This window comes from Barbus barbus (genome assembly GCF_936440315.1).
Source record: "Barbus barbus genome assembly, chromosome: 42".
In the NCBI taxonomy this organism is placed as follows: Eukaryota; Metazoa; Chordata; class Actinopteri; order Cypriniformes; family Cyprinidae; genus Barbus; species Barbus barbus.
Window position 1 is genome coordinate 14,446,471 of NC_136720.1, and position 20,593 is coordinate 14,467,063.

Genomic DNA, 20,593 nt, shown 5'->3' on the forward strand with positions numbered 1-20,593 from the left:
AAACATTTAGTTGTAACCAATGTGTCATTTTAAAAGTAAAAGAATTAAACAGTGCATTCAGTCTGAAAGAGCCAGGCAACAGCATTTCCTGAGAGCGAGTTAAGTGCTGGAGAGATGATAGCGGTACCTCACTTCAGGACTTTGGGGAGTTTTGAAACGAACAATTTAGCGTGATGGTGCTGGTCATTTATCTCACTCTGAACTTGCTATGAGGGTTTGAGATGCTGTTGTTTCATGAGCAGTAATATCTTTCTCCTTCACACTGTTTGAATGATACAACATTCACACTGTAGTATTATTTTATAGTAATTTGCATTTTGATATTAAAAGATATTTGATCTGACCCTCAAAAAGTTTTATTTTGGACACTTTTCTCTACTTGGAGATCTTTTAGAGAACGTTTGGTGGTGATTGACAGACTGGTTGACGAGAATGGGCTGTGGCAGGTTATCGCTAAATAAAAGAATATTTTTTTTAAGAAATATGAAGTTCTACACAGATTACTTTGTGTTTTGGCATCACATAGCCATACAGTTTTCTATTGCCTGATTTCCTGATCCAAAAATGAAAATTGTATCATTATTTACTCGCCCTTCACAGGTGTTTATGAAATGCAGGTGTTTTTTTTTTTGTTTTGTTGTTTGTTGTTTTCTTTTGTTTTTTACTTTTATTATTATTTTATATGGACAAAATTATTATATGTTGCACAAAATGAGTGAGTAATGATGATGAGTAAATGATGACAGTATTTTTTGGGTTAACTATCCCTTAAACATTGATGAATTGCTTACACATGCATTTTTGTGGTTTACTAATAATGTTCAGCACATCTGCATTCAGACAGTTACTCACAAGAATGCAGATTATTTCCCCTTTTTAGGGCTAAACAGTGAATGATTGTATTGATTTAAATATATTTAATATTGTTAAACATATTTAATCTAAAATGGGATTATCTTGCATGCACTTTTACATTTAAATGCATAATTTATATGCATAAATTAATTCACTGTACCACACTACTCATACTATTTCTGCTGTATGCAGTAGCAAAGTTTCCAAATTGTCATTATGCATTGAATAATCAGATTGTCTAATGCATTTGCTAAAAAAAGATTATTTGCAGAGTATGAAATATTCAAAATGCAATGGACTCAACTTGACCTTTGTATTGCAAATGAACTGGAATTATCAACTGTAATTTCAAACATATTTTTCTCGACCCATTATTTGACCAAACTGCTAAGAGTTCAGATGTTTTTACACAAGCTTGGATTAAATGTGTATTAATTTCCAAGATGATAACTTAATGCCGCTTGCTGAATTAAACATGCAGTGTAATGTGACAGCAATGAACAAAGGTTTATCTTTGCATAATGTATACTGTGCTTAAAAAAATAGCAGGCAGTGTGCAGCAAGCAGTGTGATTCCAGCAGGTCTGTGCTGTGACTGATTAGTAATGTCTTGGGACACCTGCAATCAATCTAACTCTACTCGGCATGCCAGTATTCTGGTCTGGATTGTGTTGCTGTGAATGGAGCAGATGCTGGTGCTCAGAAGTGATTTCATCAGCTATATATTATACTTGAGTGGGATCATCAAGTTTATCCAGCTTTGTGGAGTGATAGACACATCACAGAGTGCATTATATGTCAGCATGTTTTCATTCACCTTATGTTTCCATGTGTATCTTTGTTTGTGTATGTGTGTTTTGTGTTTTGGTAAATAGGAGAATTACATGGCGGAAATTAGATAATATTAATCCTAAGAGGATAGCCGCATGTGTGTGTGTGTGTGTGTGTGGGTTTGTTAGGAGTGTTTTTTCAAATCTCTGGCCCTGTTGGATAGGAGGTTGATTGGCCTGATTGGAGTAACTAAAAGGTCATTAAAGGTGAAACCCAGCATGAAACAGCAGTTGCTTAATAGTGCTCTGTGTGTATATGCACGCACGTGTGTGTGTGTGTGTGTGTGTGAGAGTGAGAGACAGCGTGTTTTTTGCACCTGTGCACATCAAGTTGTGGCTTGTTGATTTGAATAATGTTTTTGATGGGCTTGTGGATCTCCTGATTGGGTGCTCATGCAATCTGAAGAGGGCAATTTTTTTAATTAGAGCAAATTGTCTCTTATGCCTTATTTATTATGTGTCCATGTAAACTAGATGGATTCTGTCCTAGCATAATAATGATAATTATATTATTTTATTGTATTTTGTAATTTTTTGCTGGGCATTATTATTATTATTATTATTATTTATTTATTTGATTCTGTTGTTACTACTTCAACAGGTGTCATCGTTGAACCTTTATAGTAGTACAAATGATTTGATTTTTAACTTCTTTTTTTTTTTACTGTAGGGTAGTAATGTCGTGGAGGACCAGGACCTGCTAGAGATCGGGATTTTAAACTCTGCCCACAGACAGCGACTTCTTCAGGCTATTCGCCTGCTGCCCAGGGTGAGTACAGACATCGGGGACATCCTAAGACTCCCACAGTGTGATTTCAGCTCCAAAAATATCATTTGGAAGCAATTCTGTAATTAAAACAAATTCAACATTTTCATTTTTTCCATGAAAAACAATGATTCATTTTGAGCGACAGCAAATATTAACCAGTGGCTGTGAAGCTCTAAAGATGATATACTCGGGCTTCACTTCTCGGTTATTGCAAATGTAATGGCTCACTCATAAAAGGTTGATAAGTTACGGTCAGGCAATCCTGACGGGAGCATCACTGACTTCAGTGACACACAAAGACACTGAACTGAAGAGCACTTTAATGAAATGTAGCCGTACCAAACACATGCTGATCATTGAAATTCTGCATGTGATACATGTGTGTGTCATGGATTTCATTACTAAATGAGGTTTCATGGTATCCACATTTATCACACGCACACTTCCCTGGGTGCCTCCCCCAAGAATAGTCAATTTAAGAGCCCCTCTAGAGTAATTCAGCAAAGCTTCTGGCATTGAGTGTGTGCGTATGTACAGGAGACCCGACATCAAATAAATCTCACTTGTGTCCCAAACAACCTTGCGCTCCCTTTCTCCTTCACAATCTCCGTAAGGACACCGCAGAGGGGAATGGTTGTGTTATGATAAGAGAGAAAAGACACACTTGTACACACACACACACACTAATGTGCAAACCTGCTTTTATTCAAACAGATGTGAAAACCTCAAACATGAGCCAAAAGGGGTGAGTTTAAAGGGTTATTTCAGGCAAAAATGACAATTCTGTCATCATTTACTCATCCTCAAGTTGTCAAAAACCTGTATGACTTTTTCTTTTTTTTTTTTCTTTTTTCAGTGGAACTCAAAAAAGATACTGTGAGGAATGTTCTTGTTGCTCTTATTAGAAAATTTAATGTGAATTTAGGCTCCAAAAAAACACCAGTAAACGTCTTCTGAAGCCATGTAATAGCTTTTTAGGAAGAAAAGATCCAATTACACTTTTCCGAAAGTCACTTTTCACTATAATTTTTCACTTTTATGCTGCTTTTATTGTCATTTTGGAGCTCAACGGACCGGATGCCCATTAAGTTACATTATATGGAAAAGTAGAGGATGACAGAACTTTCATTTTTAGGTTCAAAATGAAAATTATTGCTTTAAAAAGAAGTTGAATTTAAGATTAAGGACAGGAAATGGTATGTGTGTGAGAGAGAGAGATATGAGGGCTCACTATGAAAAGAGAAAAACTCAACTGCAGTCAGCGCTTTCAAACTCTGTTTTAGCTGATAGCTTCTCTCTGTCTGCATTTACATTTATGCATTTGGCAGATGCTTTTATCCAAGGCCCGTGTGTTCAATATATGTTTTTTTTATTAGTAAATATGGGAACGATTCTCTTGGAATAAAACAAACAATTTTGTTTTGTTAGCTTGTCTGTTTCCTATTTATCGGCTAAACCAGCGCCAAATCAATGTGGACCAGAATGGAAATGCATGCTAGCAGTCCAAGCACGTGTTTCCAGCACAGAATAACAACATTACCTGTTGCTAGACCTCTTTATTTATAACCCAAACTGTGTCCAGCCTCCAGATTTGTTACTGATGTGGTAGTTTAAGAGTTGTTTCTATGTTTAAGGTGCGGCCCATTGGTTACGATGGAAATAACCCCACTTCAGTGGCAGAATGGCTGGAGTCTCTCGAGCTGGGAGACTATACCAAGTCTTTCCTCATCAATGGCTACACCTCCATGGAGTTGGTCAAGAAGATCTGGGAGATCGAGCTCATTAATGTAAGTCCCGCTTACCTCACTTCCTGTCTTCTAGATTTCTGACGAAATTTAGTTCCAAAAGATTCATTTGTGTTTGAATTGAAAGGGTCACACTCAAGGGAAACTTGGAAATATTAGGGAAATAAAAAATAAAATAAAAATGTGTGGGGGGTCATGTAAATTGTGAATAAATCTTAAATAAATGTATTGATAATATACTATAATATAATAATATTTTATTGGCTATAAATCACACTTTTTCAGTGTACAACTATTTAAACATATATATATATATATATATATATATATATTTGTTGTGTTATGTTATGTTAGTTCTGTTGGAATGAAGCTGTCTTATACCAAGATTTGCTAGAGGATCTTTGAAATGACAACCAGAGGTTGAGACGTCATCCTGGCATCCTATTGGCCGATTTGTCGTAATAGAGTTTGTGTTGGCTCTGAATCTTGCCTGTAATTGTGTTTGTTTGATAAACAATCCTCTCCGATCTGTCTTACTTACGACTGCAGCGAAACCACAGATATAATAGTAGCATCTCTGGTATGACACTGATCAGAAGACATTTCAGGATAACTTGATCTGTTTTTGAGATTTGATAGTGTAGCCTGCATGTTTGGAAAATATGTTAACATAGTAAATATCCACACACTGTTATTAATGCAACCGATTGAGCTCTCAAGTCTTTATCAGCCAAATAAAGGCATTTTTTACCTGTAATTCAGTAGTTATTCCTGCAGCCCATGTGGTTAAACAGAAACAGTGTATGCTTGATGGATTTTTTCCTGTGTTTGATTAAGATAAATGGGATGTTTGATGACAGTGAGATCATGTGATATGTTGCTTAAACAGATATGGTGTTAAATGACTCTAATTACAGCCTCACGTATGCTAATTCCACTCACTTTCAGCCGAGGGAGAGAAAGAGAAACACCGAGAAGGAATGAGCAGATTATATAATAATGTGGGATGTGATTTCTTTAGCTCTTGAAAAAAAATACACACACACACCCACTCACTGTGGAAAGTAACTGGAATGCTGCAGTGGGAATAAACACATGGTTTGGCCACAAGAGGGAGCCAGAGTAAGGACAATTAGTGTTTAATAGTTTTTAATGAATACATTTAGCAAACAAATTGTTGTTGGAGGTATTCGGATTGTTTGTGTTTGCAGTTGTGATCGTGTGACTGTGGTGAAACACACTACCACAGTATGTATGTGTGTGTTTTGTTAACCTTGTCATTCCCTCAGGCTCAGTGTTTAATTAATACACACAACTTTATTAACGCTGATGATAGCAGATTGTTTGCTTTACACCACTGTACATATATAGGAAGTTTTACATTTTATGGTTGTTGTATGGTGAATAAGTAATGACTTTAAAGAAAGTTCATTCAAAAATTGTTGTTCACCCTGTTGTTCAAATCCTGTGGAATGCAAAAAGAGAAGTTTAGATGAACGTTCATGCTGCTCTTCCATATAATGGACATTGATGGAAACTGCAGCTGTCAAGTTCCAAAAAACAACAAAAAAAGAATGGCTTTTCCAAGTGTTCTGAAGCCATATGATAAATTTGTTTGATGATAAACTCTCATATCTCATTTGCGTTTCCACCAGTGTTATTTAAAACTATTAAAAATTATTTTCATTAACCCTCTGGGGTCATAGCCCGCACCAATGCGGTCTCTCTCATTTTTTTCTATATAAATATAATTTCTATATATAATATAAATATTGAAGAAAAAAAACTAATAAAAATGACAAAAGCATGTAACAAAATTACTAAAACTTACAACTTAGCTACAAATACTGCATCATTTTTGATCGTACAAATATAAATAAGGCATCATTTGAAACTGCAAAGGGTCTAGTGTTATTTGTGTATAGTCATAATAACAACAAAACAATGTGCTTTCAGTGACTTAAAATTTGTAGTTTTTCACTAACAACGCATAAACGTTGTTTTCTCAAAAACACATGTACATTCATGCTGCTCCCATATTATTGTAGCACAGTTTGTGCTGAATACAGTGTAATCAGACTTTAGATATTAATGTTTTTTATTATTATTATTATTATTATTATTATTATTAATTGATCAGCAACCAGTGAGTAGCACACAAATCATATTACAAATCAGGATCACAACAACAAAAAGATAATAATAGCAATAACATAAATAACAAAAACAAAAAAAATATCAAAAGAAAACAGAAATAAAATACATGCAGAATATTCATCAGAACACATAATGGAGGAGAACAAAAACAACCATGTCCAATTTACATCACCATATTTATATAACTAAATAAAAAAAGAGAGAAAAAAATTTATGTTTTAAAAAAAAAAAAAAATATCAGGATATGTTCAAACTTCTCCTGGGCCCCCAAACCCCCTCAGACCTCAGAGGGATAATTGAACTAAAGATGACAAAATAAAACATAAATATTAGACAGTGCTAACTAAAATTAGAAACTAACAAACAAAATAAGTCTAAGTACTAAAATGACTAGACCTGAATTTAAAATAAATGAAATCTAACTAAATATAAATATTGAAGAAAATTATAATAAAAATGACAAAAGCACATAAAATCACTAAAACGTATGAATGAAACTTTTAATCAACAATGAAATAGATACTATAATAGTAAATAATACTAAAGATAACACCGTTTTTCACATCCAATTAGTCACTGATTGTATTTGTCAAATCTATGAATGAAAGTAAAAGAAACATAAAAACTATCCCTTTAACACAAGCTCAGACTATTTGAAAAGAGCGAAAAGCAGGTGGATATGCAGATAACGATCTTCTTTTACTGTGTGTGTGTGTGTGTGTGTGTGTGAGAGAGAGTGAGTGGTTAAGCTGTTCACGGAATGGGACATTCTGAACTTCCCCTAATGAGCCTCGCTTCAGACAGATCACTGAGCGCCTCTGTCTCCCGGGTCGCTGTCCTGAACTTTCTGCTGTAAATGAGACTGAGAGAGACTCTCAGAGTGAAAGACAAGACACTTTATGCAGTGTAGTACACAGTGTAGTTTTCAGCTTTCCTAGAGAATGTCATCTTTGAAATGAAACATGGTGACCGATAGCACAGCAGTAGCAGTTTGGTCCAGAGATTGAGAAGTGACAGTGTGAAGAGAGGCAGGGGAGAAGAGAGAAAGAGGGCAAAGGGAGAGATGGCATCTGTGGAGGGAGCCAGATTAGATCAGCTCATAAACGCTCAGGGCAACAGATGCCAGGGCTGCTGGACAAGACCGTGACGAGACGTGTGTTATTGCTGTTCACAAACACAATTACACAAGCACACTGTGGCTTAATGAGGTCAACGTTAATTTTATACCAAATTATGCTTCTAATAAGTTTTTAAAAGAAGTATCTTGTGCTCACCAAGGCTGAATTTATTTGAAAAGAAAACAGGAATATCATGAAATATTCTTGCAATTTAAAATAACTGTTTTAATATATTTTAAAATACAATTTTTTCTGTTAATGGCAATGGCATTTTTTCTGTTAATTTTCCGTCCTTGGTGTCACATGAACCTTCAGATCTTTCTAATATGCTCTTTTTTTTTTTTGCTTGTGAAACATTTCTTATCATCACCAGTGTTGAGAACAGTTGTGATACTTAATATTTCAGATTTTTTTCAGGATTCTTTGATGAAAAGAATAGCATTTCTTTAAAATAAAAATCTTTTGTAACATTATAATGTCTTTACTGTTACTTTTGAACAATTTAATGCAACCTTGCTGAATAAAAGTATTTAATTTCTTTAGAAAAATCTTACTAACCCCAAACTTTCGAGTGCACTAAATGTCTATATATAATGACACTATAGTGTATATCTAATATTACGGTGTTTGTCATATCACTATATGTTTATTTGCTTACCGTCTCATATGTCACTGCTGTTGCTTGATTCTATTCATAGAGAACTAAATTTGAATTCGCAATTGGATCGACTGAGACCAGTCCATTATTCATTTTATTCCAAAATCCCACTCGGCCTGTTCTTTATTTAACTTTAGGGATTTCATGAATGTGTGCAGCTGTTTCTCAAGCTGTAATACACCTTCTGTTCACTAGGTGGCTCCATCACTCTTTTTTTGGCCAGTGAACTATTTCAAGATGTACTATTTAAAATAAAACACTGGTATGATAAAGAAGGTTTGCTTTGCCAAGATATTGATAATATTATACATAAATATACTATGTATTAAATCTATAAATATATGAAAACAATAATGTCACTTTCAGCCCTGTTTTCTTTTTCTAAGCACACATTTATTTTTACATGGACCTGGCATGAATTACATTAGCTTTCAGCTGGCAGAAATGACAATTAATAGTTTTTTCTCAGTTTACATGTCAGAAATGTGGAAAAACAGGCTGGTGCCTTCTGAGTAATGCTAGTTTCTTTGTGAATATTAAGAAATTACATAATTAAGAAATAATGTATTTTGATTCTGAACAGTTCTGACACAGGTTTTGCCTCCCAAAGGAGAAGCAGAGTAATTCAGTGTGAGCAAGCAGAGACATTGACATAAAGCAAACAGCCTCTTTAAACAAAGGCAGCTGATGTCAGTCGTCAAAGCTTTCGTGTTTGTATGTTTCTTGTATGTCTCAACAGTGTCATTCCATGCATGTAAGAGCCTGTATATGAGTGTATATACAGCACATTAGTGAGTGGTAGGCTTGCGTATGTGTGTCCGGCCTCAGGGTTACCACAGGCATTCATCTGATAATATTCAGAACAGGGCTCAACATGTCTGCATTCCCAAGCAGCTCAGTGATTGCTCTCTCACACACATACAAACATGACCATCACTGTAAAAAAAGAACATCTTTCATGGAAATGGACTTGTGAATGGATTTTCTTTTTGCAATAATACTGATTTTAATAGATTCATTATGTTCAATTCATATATATATATATATATATATATATGTATATGTATGGTTTTTAAAGAAGTATCTTATGCTCATCTAGGATGTATATATTTGATCCAAAATACAGAATATTCTGAAATATTCTTGCAATTTAAAATAACATGTTCTATTGTAATATAATTTATTCCTGTGAAGCAAATCTGAATTTTCAGGATCATTACTGTTCAGTGTCGCATGATCCTTCAGAAATCATTGTAATATGCTGATTTATAATCAATGTTGGAAACAGAGCTGCTTAATATTTTTTCGGACCCGTGATAATTTTTTCAGGATTCTTTGATGAATAAAAAGTTAAAAAGAACAGTGTTTTTGTGTTATAATATACACTACTATTCAAAAGTTTTTTTTTTTTTTTATTAAGAAATTAATACTTTTATTTAGCATGGATGTGTTCATTGGATAAAAAGTGATAGTAAAGACTTATATTGTTAGAATTCTAGATTTCTATTTGGAATAAATACTGTTCTTTTCAACTTTTTATTTATCAAAGAATCAAAAAGAAAAGAAAATCACGTTCCAAAAAAAAATTAAATTTCAACACTGATAATAAATCGGCATATTAGACCGATTTCTGAAGGATCATGTGACACTGAAGACTGGAGTAATGGCTGCTGAAAATTCTGCGCTGCGTCACAGAAATAAATTATATTTCAAAGTATATTAAAAAAGGAAACCAATATTAGAAATTGTAATAATATTTCATAATATTTTAGTTTTTTTCTGTATTTTGATCAAATAAATACAGCCTTGTTGAGCATAAGAGACTCCATTAAAAATCTTACTGATCCCAAACTTTTGAATGCCTGTCTATGTAATGCATATCTATCAATCTATATAAAATTATTTTATTTATTTTAATTTATTATATTTAATTTATTAATATTAAAATATTAATTGTACTTTTCTCACATTCATATTCATACATTACATTCATTATTTCATATTAATTGATTTTTAATCACTTTATCACTTAGATGTAGATTGAACATCATGAGCTTAAGCTCCAAACGAACTGTCCAAACCAGTCTGGAATAGTTTTAAACCAAATGGATCATTTGGCTGCTCATGGCTTTTTCTGTGGCTTTTAAAGCACGCTCATATTACGATAAAGCTATTTTGATTGTTTTTTGTTAATCCAAAAAATGTCTGGTTTGAGCCGCGGTGGTTTTCTTTTGGACCTTGAATAAGGTCAGTCTACATTAGTTTGCGTGAATGCTTTTGGATACAAGAAAGAAACACGTAAAGTGCTTAAAATGACATTTTACGACGTGTACGGTCTGTATTTTTAGCGCAGCTCTGATTGTTACCATTGCATTTAATGTATTTAAATGGTGCTTGCTCTTACTTGTCACATGCTGTGCCAAGTTGTGTTTCCAGCAGCCGCTGGTTTATGTTTGCCATGCTCGGGCCGTGTTGGTAGGCGGTCAGAAGTCATTTAACTCGTAATAATAGTTTAGCTCGTTTTTTTTGACAACTATTACCCAGTTGCCATGACTGCTGGCGATAGTTACCATAGACAGCTTGCGTGAAGTACGAATGATTCAAAACTGACGTGTTTGTGTGTGAGTAAGTGTGTAAGGGCATGTATCCTTTAAGTGTGCGTGGTCCAACACTTACGATTCGCAGACTCTGTGTGTGTGTGTGTGTGTTATAATGCGTTTCCTTGTTCTTTGTGTTTCATTCCTGTTTTCATTACTTCCTGTCACTTCTCCAAATGCACAGATTGCAAATTGTCTTTTCTTACACTAGCAGATGGCTACTGCCTTCGTTAACACAGCAGGCCCATCAAACACACACACACACATGGTCTCCCCATTTTTTTTTTCTGTCTATCTGTTCTTTCCTTTTGGCACCTGTATTACACTCCCTCACACCTCAACGATGAGAAAACATTTGCTTTAATACCAAAAGACACATTGAGGGCTGTTCTGTATATGTAAGTGTGTGTTGAATATGTACGCATGTGGGTGGGTAGGCCTGTGGGTTCATGTGTTGAATTGACGCATACTGACACACATTTTTGGCCTGTGACCATGTGAGTGTTGTTCTCGCAGTGGAGGGGGAGCTGAGATTATTCCCCCAGTACAGATCCTGCTGAGGGGTATCAAGATGATCCAGTGGCCCCTCACGCCCCAGCGGCCCGTGAGAGGCCTGTTTCTTAAGGACGGCTACCAAGCACCCTCATAAAAATAGATTAAGCGTGACGTTCATAGAGGAGGCTTGGGTTTCAAACAGTAAAATGTATTTATTACATGGCTCGGTGGAATACTGGATTCTAATTGGCGATTTTGCAGTCAGATATTTTTGTGTAATGATCACCGAACTGTATAATTGACCATTGTCCAAGACAACCTTTTTTTTTTTTTTAGCCATGTAATAAGTGTGTCTGTTTTGCATTAAAACTGTTTTTGATTTATTAACTGATTTATTTCGTGTTAATGACTGTGTGACTTTGTTTTACACCTAGATTTCACTGCTGGTTATACTCTGTATAATTGTGTATGTGACAAATAAAAACTCTTGAATCTTGAATCTTGAATACTACTGTTCAAAAGTTTGAGGTTGGTAAGATTTTGAAAGAAGTCTCTTATGCTCATCAAAGTTGTATTTACTTGATCAATAATATAGTAAAAATTTGTAATATTCTAGAATATTATTACAGTTTAAAATATCAGTTTTCTATTTGGATATATTTTCAAATATTATTTATTCCTGTGATAGCAATGTTGAATTTTCAGCAGTCATTACTCCAGTCCTTAGGGTCACATGATCCTTCAGAAATCTTTGTAAAATCTTTGTATTTTGAACTCAAGAAATATTTCTTATTATAATCAGTGTTGAAAACAATTGTGCTACTTCATATTGTTGTGGAAACCAGTGTTTTTCAGGATTCTTTGATGGTCTTCATTTCTTTCAAAATAAAAAAAAATTACCAATCCAAAACTTTTGAATGGTAGTATATATTTGCCACACATGCATAGGTACATAATTTGTGCATACACTCTCACAGCCTGTAATGAAACAAAAGATGAATATTCATTTGGTGGATGCCTTCAATCTTGGGTAAAAATTCAGCATGCTTAAAGCTGATGTACTTTATCAATCATTTTTTTTTCAAGTTTTGGCCAATAACCAGTAAATATTCAATATAAACATTTGTTTTAAATGCTCCAAGTAAATGTAGCCATCACAACATAAAAATATACAGTATAGAAACATGAAGTCAATTAAAATTTGCTAAAAGATTACGTTTAACAGAACTTTTGAATTATTAGTGTTTTAAAGATTAATTTAAGCATTAGAGGTATTCTGAGCAAAGAGATTTTGATAAAATGGTGGAAAATGAGTATAAGCATTAAATATTAAATATTGGTTGATTGATACCAATAGATAATGACACAAAACTCTAATATTTGCCGAAAACCAATAAGTACAGAAACATTGTGAATGCACATTTTGATGCAAATATCTTTTGTGCTAGTGAGTCAAGTAAGGAGCGCTGCTGCAGAATCTATTTCTGTCAGGCGTCTTTATATAACCTACAGTATATGTACATACATGTACATCCCTCACACATTTTGAATGTCGAGAGCCATAACGGTCATGTTGGTGTATGTCTACCAGCCTTAAGGTGTAAGACAGACCATAAACCAACTGAATTAAGGCTATTCCCCGCTGCCCCAACAAACAACGACTTCAACGCTGGATCAGCTTGTTAATCCTGTTGGTGTTTGTTGGATGACAGTCATGTTTCCCAACAGCCAACTCTGAAATGTTGTCAGCCGGACTTAAGATGTTTTAAACAAGGTACAAATGAGACCAGGATGAATGTATCGCAATCTCACTGCAGTGTGCGGCAGCTGAGCCCTGGAACTCACGTTAAACAATGAAGCTTCGGAGAGAGAGAGAAAGAGAGAGAGAGAGAGGGAGGGGAAACAGATACGAGAGAGTGAGGCGGAGAAAGCAGAGAGTGAGTTAAGGACGTTCAGTCTCCCGTCTCGCACTAGCGCTGCTTCAAGAGCCGAGGAAACGGGCACCTGCGCTGCACTCCTGCTACGGCACACGAACGCGGCAGCTCCTCGCTGGATGGGAGCAGGGTATCCATAGTAACCAGGCAGAGAGCGCAAACAAGGAGAGAGGAGGAGGGTGACGTGTTCAGACACAGATTGTTGCTGCTGGAGTACAAACCTCTGCCGTTTGATAGCGTGAGGAGACTGGAGAGTGAAAAAAAACCTTAATTCTCGTAGAAATATGCATGTAGGTTTGAGCTTTTATGCTCTGTAGATGAGCCAGAGAGTTGAGGTGGCTCTTGGATGTTTGGGGACGGAGGACTTGACTGTGCGGATGAGCGGCCAAACTCGGGGTAAGTCACTGGCACTAGAGGAAGAGTGGAGCAGAAGGTGGATTAGAAGGGATTGTGCTGCCTCTAGTTGTTTTTTTAGATTAATGCACTGTTTAGATTAAAGCTTTTGTTCGCCACTTGCTGCAGTACCAGCCGCTGTTTCCTGCTTTTTTTTATACATTTGCTGTTGCTTTTATGTGTCTGTCAGTGAGTGATCTGTCATCCCCAGCTACTGTGCACCAAACTGTAGTTTCTTTATTACTTTGGTGGTTTTACGCATCGCGCTCGATTATACGCTGCTCAGTTCATGTGATGTGCGTATGTGAACATGCATTAGTTTGAGTTTGTGTATGTGGTAGGTTGACATTTCAAATAGTTTTGGACAGAACATTGCTTTTCATACCGCAGGACATACCGGTTTCACAGGAGAATTGTTTTTGGAATTATCGTGCATGCAGCTTTTAGAAGCACATATTAAATGAGCTACATAGAATATTTGTATTGTAAAAAAAATACAATTTGTCACACTAAAGGAACAATTAAAATAAAATAGTCAAGGAAAAAAATATTTAGAGTTGTATTATATCGGAACCATACATTGACAGTTATCGGCCGATATTAGTTTGTATTTCTTTTTTTTTTTCATCAACCAATATTGAATATTTAATTGTGCATGCTAATTTTAAAGTTAATCTTTAAAATGACTAGAAATTAATGTAATATTTGCAAAACTTAAGAATATCCATATTTCAAACATTTCGTACATTTTTCTTTTTCTTATGATTTATTTCGTAAATAAATGTATTTAGCTTATTGTGATTTTATTTATAAATAAATGTATTTTATATTTATTTATATTATTTTAAAAATGATATATGTATATACACTTTTAATGTTTATTATTTATTTAATAATTTTATTGTTTTGTTTTAATTTAATTTTTAATTTTTTTTGTTGTGATTTATATATAAATAAATGTATTTTATAATTTTTTATGTATATATATTTATTTATTTTAAAACATTATTTTTTATTTTATTTAAAAAAAACTCTAAATATAGTTTATGTATTTTGTATTGAAACACACACACATAGTGCATGCCTAAAAAATTATGAACAACATTAATGGTTACTTTATAGAACTTATATACACTTTCTGTGATACATTCATATAATTTTTACCCTATAATACATCATGTACATTCCTAGTCGTTGTGTTCACGTGTATGCTTGCCTCTAGGACCTTCTAAGGCCAAAGTGTTAACGTCACAGCTCAGGTAATTTGTAGATGGCACAGCGGTGAGGATGACTATGACTTGGGATGAAGAGGCAGGCAGACATCTCCATTAGGCTGCATTAGCTCAGTTCTTCAGTCAGCAGTGAAAGAGTCATGGAGGATCAGAAGGGAACAGCAGTGAGGCGGTGTTGCATAATGAAAGTGGGACCCAATGTGCCATGGATCAGCCCTGGTGTATTAGACGTAAACTCACAGCTACTCCGTCCACATGTGGATGGGGCTTGAGGTGTACGCTTTCTCATAACACAAATAAAGCTGCCAATAAGCTTTGAAGTCTCGGAGGGTGTGCCAAAATGTTCTCACAGAGCTTTTATTCCTCTTTAACTTTGCTGGAGGCTAGATATTTGGGATTTTTTAGGGCCGCTTTTTACTGGGGTGGGGCTTTTATGTAGTTCACTACAGTTCCAGATGGTTTTCCCATCACTGGAATGAAGAAAGAAGTTGTTTGCTGATGCTCTAATTTCACACTCCTCCTTACACCAATTAGCAATAATGAGTCTGAGGGTACAGCACTGCAGTGTGACCTGAAAATGCACACTTATGGATTCAGGTAAATTCTAGAATAGTTTAATTGGTTAATTTTACGCCAACTACAACTGGTGAATAATAAACCAAGTTACAATCATGTCTGTAATACTGACTCGTCGACTAGAATTTGTGACTTCTAAATTTTTTTATTTATTTTAGTTGCAGATAAATGACATTGGCATCGTGATCTAAGCTGATTGGCCAAAGTACCAAACCCTTCACTAGCTAGTATCCAGTGCTGTAAAGACAAAGTCAAAATAAGCAGAAAAAAGTTCATTTAATGCTTTTTATATGCACTGAAACGTCTTGTGAAATCTCATTGGTGCGGAATCTTGCTTTATATAACTGTGAAATATAAAATATGTTCTGATTGGCTGTGGTGTCTTCGCAGTTTCACTTCCAGTGTCAAGTACAGAGCTTATATTCAATTTTTACCTGTTTGTGTGTGTGTACTCACAGCAACCTATATTGCATTTATCATTTGATCAATTATTCAGCTATGGCTGCACAGTCCAGCCAGAGAGCAAGTTATTTTGCTTTCTTAGAGCATTGCACTGATGTTTATTAAATCTGAAGCATCAAATCTGCAGTTTGTAAGGAGGAATACACAGTCCTTCTTAAAATAAATAGACCAAACTCCAAGCTACTTCCTAAAACCTTCTATGGAAAGTCCAAGTTGTCCTTGGAGTTTTGATTGGAGTGTTTAGTTTTGATGTTTCTGTGCAGCTGATTAAATCTTGATTCATTTATTCATTTTTAATTGTGTAGATGAACAAAGAGAATTTTAAGTCAACTTGAAATCCCGTTTCAGTCAGAAATGTCCCATGTTGCGCAACTAAAATAGATTTCAAATTCTGCTTCATATTGGTTTTGAAGGAAGAGGCTTTATGCTGTTTTACACATGCAGCCTTTGACTACAGCATCTGCACAGATCAGATCCTTCAACACTACAGTCATATCAGACCTGATATCAGTCAGTTGAGCGTAAATCTCCTCCTGTCGTCTTAGCTAGTGATTTTACACCACATTAACGGGAAACAGTAGTCATGTCTCATGTCTCACTTGTATTATTCTGTTCACTGTCACAGACATTGGCATTTTCGAGCCACTCCAATATAAGACTTTGTGCAGTTAAGACTTTTCACTTACATAAAAGCAAGATCTATCGTTCCGTGTAGGGTGCATGCGTCATGCAATGACACTTCCGGGCCCTCTGCTGTTTTATCCTGTGGTGTTTTGAAGCTTGGATCCAATCAGCAGCCTGCTGCTGTGAGGAATGTGACAGGGCTGCCGGTCTAATGCCGTTGATCTGCCTGCTGTTGGTCCTTATGTCACTGTCGACAGCGGCGAGCGCTGACTTAAACTAGATTCTTAACACCAGAAGCAAGCCTATTTCAGATGATCACTTTATGAGATTACTTTGGAATGGATTTGATGTACTATGCATTGCATGCATGCTTTACTGATTTGAAATATATTGGATTAAGGAATTGCATTTCTTATTCATTTATATGGAAAGTGGCATTTATATGGAAAGTTTAGTGGCCTATTGAGTGGAGATGTATCGTGATAGTTGTCCTAGAAATATATCAAACTTCTATACAGTACTGTTACAGTTTGGGGTGAGGTTTTTTGTTTTGTTTGTTTTTTAAGAAATTAATAGTTTTATTCTGCAAGGATACCTTACATCGATCAATAATTTGTAATGTTGCACAAGATTTCTTTTTTTTTTCCTTTAAATCCTTTTCTTGTGAACTTTGTTCATCAAAGAATCCTGAAAAAAATTATATCACGTCTCCACAGAAATATTAAGCAGCACAACTGTTTTCAACATTGAAAATACAAAGAAATGAGCAGCAAATCAGCGTATTAGAATAATTTCTGAAGGATCATGTGACACTGAAGACTGGAGTAATGATGCTGAAAATTCAGCTTTGCATTATAGGAATAAATTACATTTTAAATATATTAAATTAGAAAACGATTATTTTAAATTGCAAAAATCTAATTTTTGATGTATCTTTGATCAAATAAATGCAGTTTGTCTGATTACGAACTTTTGAAAAGTAGTGAGTATATAACATATATAGATAATATACATCTATAGTTTGTAATTTGTAATATCTATAATTGCTTTTAAAGCAAGATTGCAGCTTACACAAGAAGTGTATGTGATCGAGTCAGCCTGTTTGTTTCCTAACAGGTGATAAGTTGACTAATTGTTTCACGCAACGCACCAACTAATCAATTTTGACAATATGTAATTTTGCACACTTTTACTGTTTAGTCATATCACATTGTTCTCACTAAATGTTCCATACTGTGTGATTTTTTTTTTTTTCTGCATGTTCCACAGTTTTATTCTTGGTCTGGCATGTCTGTGGGATTGTGTGCAAGAATGAGTAGGAGTGTGTGAGAGAGAGAGTGAGAGCGCGTGTAGAAAGTGAGAGAGAAACGAGAGAAACTGTCATGACATCTTTTTTTTTCTCCTCGTCTTTGTATTGGAGGCTGACTTTTTCTCTTGATTCCTTCTGATCCCTGCATAGAGCAAGATTCACGCCACTGCATTCCCTTATTATCATTGGTAAAGGCAGAAATGTGACACATCCCCTCATTGGCTCATCACGTCCTCACTCACAGTCAAACCTCACAGCATTGGTCCGACGCACTGCTGTATATCCTCCTTTACATTGCCTCAGAGGCCTGCTGGATTTTTACGCATAGCACCAGCACTCGCTCCATAGTTGCTAGGTAACTGGCAGGCTCTGGTTCATTTCCAGTTGTCCCCTGGTTGGGAGGCGCTGGTTATAAATGGATCTGAGATGGATAACGGCGAGTTGCCGTGACAATGGTGGCCTTGGGGTCGTTTGAATTGTACCTGCTACGGCTTTACTGGATTTGGCTCCTGAGGTGGCTAGTTGTTGATCAGCATCAGCCACTGGACCGACGTCCCTCAGCGACCTGAAAACCACCAATACTAGTAATGAAAAATGAACAAATTAATGCTGTTCCAAGCAAATCCGTGTAGACCGATAGAGTAGCCCCAGAACGCAGGAGATCAGGAAGATTTGTGGACACATTGTACACGCATGTATACTAGACCTCATTACGTTTACTGTGTGGGTTGTGTTGGCTAGTAATCCTGGCAGTAAAAACCTGTTATGTCTGCGGTGATTGGCTCTCTACGTTCCGTCCGCTGTAGCAAGGCAGACACGCCACATGGTATTTAGCATTTCACGGAAAAGATTTTATGCCATATGAAAAAAAAAAATTGAGCTACTGAGATTGGAAGGGCGACGTCAAGCAGAAGAAACCAAAGCGCTCACAGCTAGTTTTCATGTGCTTAAAGGTTATTCGACCAATCGTGTAAGCTTTACAGCTCATTAGCCAATCATTGTGCTTCGCATGTTACCCTTCAGAGAAAGAGAATAGAAGAAATAGGTGCAAAATGACTTTTTTCATAATTGAGCAGTCAGTGGGCTGATTTTCTGACCAGTCGGTCCTAAGGAAGAAGGCAACAGATTGCAACCAAACATACGTATAAGTTACATTTTAAAAAGGAAACATTTGTAACTTGACACACTTTGTTAAAAATGTTATCCATTAGCATGTTAAAACCCTCTCATAGAAGTTGTGTTGATTAATTCTTCCTCTTTAAAGTAGTGATGCTAAAAACTAAAAGAAAAAAGGGCGAAAATAAACTAGTCGACATCACTAGTTGTGGTTGGTGTTGGTTGTGAATGTGCCATTAGTATGTTAGACATTAGCATGCTAAACTCTCTTTAAAGCAGTGACGCTAAAAATATTTAAACTAAAAGCAAAAAAAAAAAAAATTTAACTAGTTGACATCATTTAATGATCTTGATTGTGATTACAAGGTTAGCATGGATACTAAAATATTAAAACTAAAACAAAAATAGGGAAAATATTCTGTCAGATGGTGATCTTGGTTACTGGTGAAATATTTGCTGGGATATAGAGTGTTGCATTGTGGGATGGAGGTAAAAAGAGGGGAAAACAGAGCGAGCAGGTGAATAAAAGAGGGACTTTGTGTTTCTCTGGTCATTAAAATCCAATGCACGAATGCTGCTGTAAGCACAAACAGTACTGTATTCACATCCTCCCCATCAGACAGGCCTCTGCGCCTCAGCTCCCTCAATTAGGAGGAACTGCTCATCCATACCATAGCTCATTCTGAGCTCTATTACTTATGTCTGCTGGTGCCTCAAGCATGAGATCATAGAGAGTTATGTGGCTGAGAAGTATTGCTCTGGCCTGACCTGACCTTTAAAGAAGAGCTTGATCTTTATGATGACTTTTTACGTATGGAGAGTTAACCTTTCGTTTTACAGTCTTCAGATGGCATTCGCAGCCCATATTACGCAGATGATATATTTCCAAGTGAATTGGGATGGTCAAAAGCCAACAAAGTTAAGGTGGGACTTGATTGTAGATTGTGAAAAGTGGACATTATAAATCAAAATAAAGCAAAAAAAAAAAAAAAAACGACAACCACAATTGACTTTGGGGTATTGCATAATAACAAACATTAAATTGCTTTAACAATTTGCAGTATTTTAGAAAAGTTTTTTATTTGTTTGTTATTGATTATTATTACCCTGCTTGAAAAAGGTTTCGTTTAAAGCAGCCTAGGGTCATTCATAGGTCTTAGCTAGTTGGGTTTAATTGTTTTAAGATGGCCTCTCTGTCTGACCAAGCTGGTGTTAAGTGGGTTTATATGAGTATCCAGCTGGTCCTTTGGCCTGATATATGGAAAGGTGTCCATAAACCCTGTAAAACTAGCTCTCAGGGAAGCCTGACTAGACTGGGAAAACTAGTTTAGATCAGCAAACAAATTAGGCCTTTTTATATGTTTTTCACTAGGGTGGTCTCTTTGTCTTAGTTGATGTCAGGAATTTTTTTGTACACAGCAGTGTTGTTACTGTTAACTAAAACTAAATCTTGAAAAAGTCAATGTGTCGAACAGGTTTCCCAAACACTCCTTCCATCTTCCATTGATCAATAAACAGAGAGTACCGCCCCCAAAATCAAGCCATTGGTTGAGCCAAAGTTGCTGTGTCAAGCTATCTGGGGAAGTGAGAAATGTTTTAGGGGAATGAACCGCTGTATGTATAGTTGTCTCTGCATATTAAACTGGTATAGAAAAAAATGTGTGTGTATCGGTCCCTTAAAGTATGTCCATGTGCGCGTCTGGTGTGGAGATTACACTCCTGCC

The 20,593-nt window shown here is 35.7% G+C and overlaps 1 protein-coding gene across 8 annotated transcripts in view; it reads left to right on the forward strand.

Annotated features, from left to right (window-relative positions):
* The window catches only part of LOC306861409 (ankyrin repeat and sterile alpha motif domain-containing protein 1B-like), a gene marked incomplete at its 5' end in the record, with an annotated part of 177,726 nt that overhangs the window by 129,307 nt on the left and 27,826 nt on the right, over window positions 1-20,593 (forward strand). For 7 of the 8 annotated variants that reach the window (XM_079403636.1, XM_079403639.1, XM_079403637.1 and 4 more), the window contains 2 exons: window positions 2,355-2,453; window positions 4,088-4,240. In XM_079403636.1, coding sequence (XP_079259762.1) covers window positions 2,355-2,453; window positions 4,088-4,240 — 252 coding nt within the window. Of the gene's footprint in view, window positions 1-2,354; window positions 2,454-4,087; window positions 4,241-13,162; window positions 13,554-20,593 lie in introns of those variants that run through there. The other variant, XM_079403643.1, reaches the window with a different exon arrangement.